This window comes from Vigna angularis, chromosome 8 (assembly GCF_016808095.1).
Source record: "Vigna angularis cultivar LongXiaoDou No.4 chromosome 8, ASM1680809v1, whole genome shotgun sequence".
NCBI classification, from domain to species: domain Eukaryota; kingdom Viridiplantae; phylum Streptophyta; class Magnoliopsida; order Fabales; family Fabaceae; genus Vigna; species Vigna angularis.
This window is the reverse complement of record NC_068977.1, coordinates 23,392,835-23,395,638: the sequence shown is the minus strand read 5'-3', so window position 1 is coordinate 23,395,638 and position 2,804 is coordinate 23,392,835. Positions and strand designations below refer to the sequence as shown.

Below are 2,804 nucleotides of genomic sequence, written 5' to 3'. Positions count from 1 at the left end.
AACTAGTTTTTTCACCGGACTAGAGACACGAATTGTTTGATTCTCCTTTTGCAGAGACAAAAACGACGACGTGGTTCATCTTCTTCTGCGTTTAATCTCAATTCCTCACCTCCGAAACACTACCACTCCCACTCTCTTCACTCTCCAATGGAGGCCAGGGTCTCTTCCTCTCTGGGCCTCCCTTCTCCGAAGCCTCACGAAATCTCAATCTCCACAAGCCTCTCTGACTTCCCCTCCCTCCTCACCCATTTCCCCCCTTTCGCCTCCACCACCTCCGTCAAATGGCCCCGGCCCAACCCAAAACCCCAGCCCCTCAAATCCCTCCCCCTCCTTGATCGCGCCTTAATCGGCGCCGCCGCAGGAGGCCTCGCTGGCGCCTTTACCTACGTCTGCCTCCTCCCCCTCGACACCATCAAAACCAAGATGCAGACCAAAGGTGCTGCGCAAATTTACAAAAACACCCTCGACGCAGTCGTGAAAACGTTCCAGTCCAGTGGCCTCCTCGGCTTCTACAGCGGCATCTCAGCCGTCATAGTCGGCTCAACCGCCTCATCCGCCGTCTACTTCGGCACCTGCGAGTTCGGCAAATCGTTCCTTGGCAAACTCGAAAACTTCCCTGCCGTACTGATCCCTCCCACCGCAGGTGCAATGGGGAACATCGCCTCATCGGCGATCATGGTACCCAAGGAGCTCATCACGCAGCGAATGCAAGCTGGCGCGAAGGGACGCTCCTGGCAAGTCCTTGTGGAAATTCTCCAAAACGACGGCGTTATGGGCCTCTATGCTGGATACTCTGCGACATTGCTCCGAAACCTACCGGCAGGGGTTCTGAGTTATTCTTCTTTTGAGTATCTGAAAGCTGCGGTGCTTCAGAAAACGGAGAAGAACAATTTGGAACCGGTTCAGAGCGTTCTGTGTGGGGCACTCGCGGGGGCGATTTCAGCGTCCGTTACAACACCGTTGGACGTGGTGAAGACACGGTTGATGACGCAGGTTCGCGGCGAGGGGGTGAATAAGGTTGCGGCGGTTATGTACGACGGCGTTTCGTCGACGGTGAAGCAAATTTTGAAGGAGGAAGGGTGGGTGGGGCTGACACGTGGCATGGGACCTAGGGTGCTTCACAGCGCGTGCTTTTCCGCGTTGGGTTACTTCGCTTTTGAGACGGCGAGGCTTGGGATTTTGCGAGAGTATCTTAGGAGGAAGGAGTTGAGGGAAAGGGAAACTCAAGTTTCTGTTTCCACTGCCTGAGTTAGTATTTTCACTATTTTTGTTCTTTATTGCTTAATTTATGTTCGGATTTGTGTTTTGGGTTTTCATTGAGTTACTTCTTGTAGAATGTTTTAGTAGAAAGTTTTTGTTATGGAAACTGGGCTACTGAAGTGGCTTATACAAATGTAAGTTCTTGAATGTTCTCGTAATTTCCCTTTTGCTTGAGATTTGTTAATGGTTACACATAAAGTTGTTAAAATAATAATTGTTATAATAGTTTTCCTCCTCTGCATGATGCTGTTCTCAAATTAAAAAATACATGTTGCTGATGGTATGCTTCAGTAGTGCCATGTTCTTGAAGAAACAAACCAGGTTGCTGATTCTTAGGCTGGATACAGTTTTAACTCTTAGGCTTCTCTTAGGAGTTTTGAGCTCTTTTGGTTTTTCACCTGTGGGTTTTGAGTTTAGTCTATAATCCTCTGGTCTCACCAAAAGAAATTAACTGCTTTTACCGATCTATGGCATATTTGACGGAAGTTTAGGATGGGCTCAGGCATGATGATTCTAGGGTACTGTGATTCTAAGATTTGTTTAACATAAGGCACATGAATTTCAGCGTGCATGTTACATGACTATATGAGTTGGTCACATAAGGAATGTTTGTTGGTGTTTTTGTTGTTTTTTTGCTTCTCTATTGTATTATTAGTCACACTCTTTGGTTGTTTTGCTCCTTTCACACTTATATTTTTATATTGACTATCGGACATAGTCTTGTGGGTTGAACATTTTACCATACATTTATTGAATTGACTTGTCCTACCCTGAGATAATACTCTTTCATGTGGCGTACAGTCCTTGTTTTAAACTCCATTGACCATTTTTGTTCATATATCATAATTATGTTAATGTGTTGGACACTGAATTATGTGCCAGCATTTTTTGTTCTTTTAGGGTATGTGAATTTTTTTTGGGGGGTGGGATTGTTCATCAGAGAGGGAAGGGCTGTTAATTTCTCGGTTCTAGAATGAGAGTATAAAACTGTGTTAAAATGAATACAAGCTAATTAAAATGTTATGAAGTCTATTCCTATTCCTTTCTTTTTAAAAGGATTTCTAATAAGAAAATATTAATTTCAAATGAAATTTTATTCTTCCTTTTGTGCTCTTTCATACATTTTTGTAGAGTTCTAACAAAGTAAACAAAGTTTCACATTTCAAGTATATCTCAAATGACTTTAGTTTCAGGCTTCGGCCTACCATTTTTAGGATCAGGAATTTTCTAATTCCTAAATTCACTTAAAATACTTAAAGTAGGAGAAGGGAAGAAATTGTATATCTAGAATAGAAAATAAGTTTCTACTTATTATTCTATTTTGTTTTCTGAATACAAAATCTCCTTAAATAAGTTTATAAATGCTAAAGAATAATGGTTTACAATCAATTATAACTATGAACATTAAAAAAACGTAAGGACGTAGAAAAACTTTTTATTATAGTTTTCAATATTTAAGTTTGCTATTTTCAACACGTCTCCCCAAACTTGAATATTTTATCTTCATGTCGGCCTCTTGATTCCAAACATTGTTTTAAACTTCT

At 41.9% G+C, this 2,804-nt stretch overlaps 1 protein-coding gene across 1 annotated transcript; it reads left to right on the top strand.

Annotated features, from left to right (window-relative positions):
- Positions 1-1,418, top strand: LOC108344784 (protein MITOFERRINLIKE 1, chloroplastic). The gene has a single exon (XM_017583275.2). The coding sequence runs from the start codon at positions 148-150 to the stop codon at positions 1,246-1,248; it is 1,101 nt and encodes a 366-aa protein (XP_017438764.1). The 5' UTR covers positions 1-147; the 3' UTR covers positions 1,249-1,418.
- Positions 1,419-2,804: the final 1,386 nt, after the last annotated feature.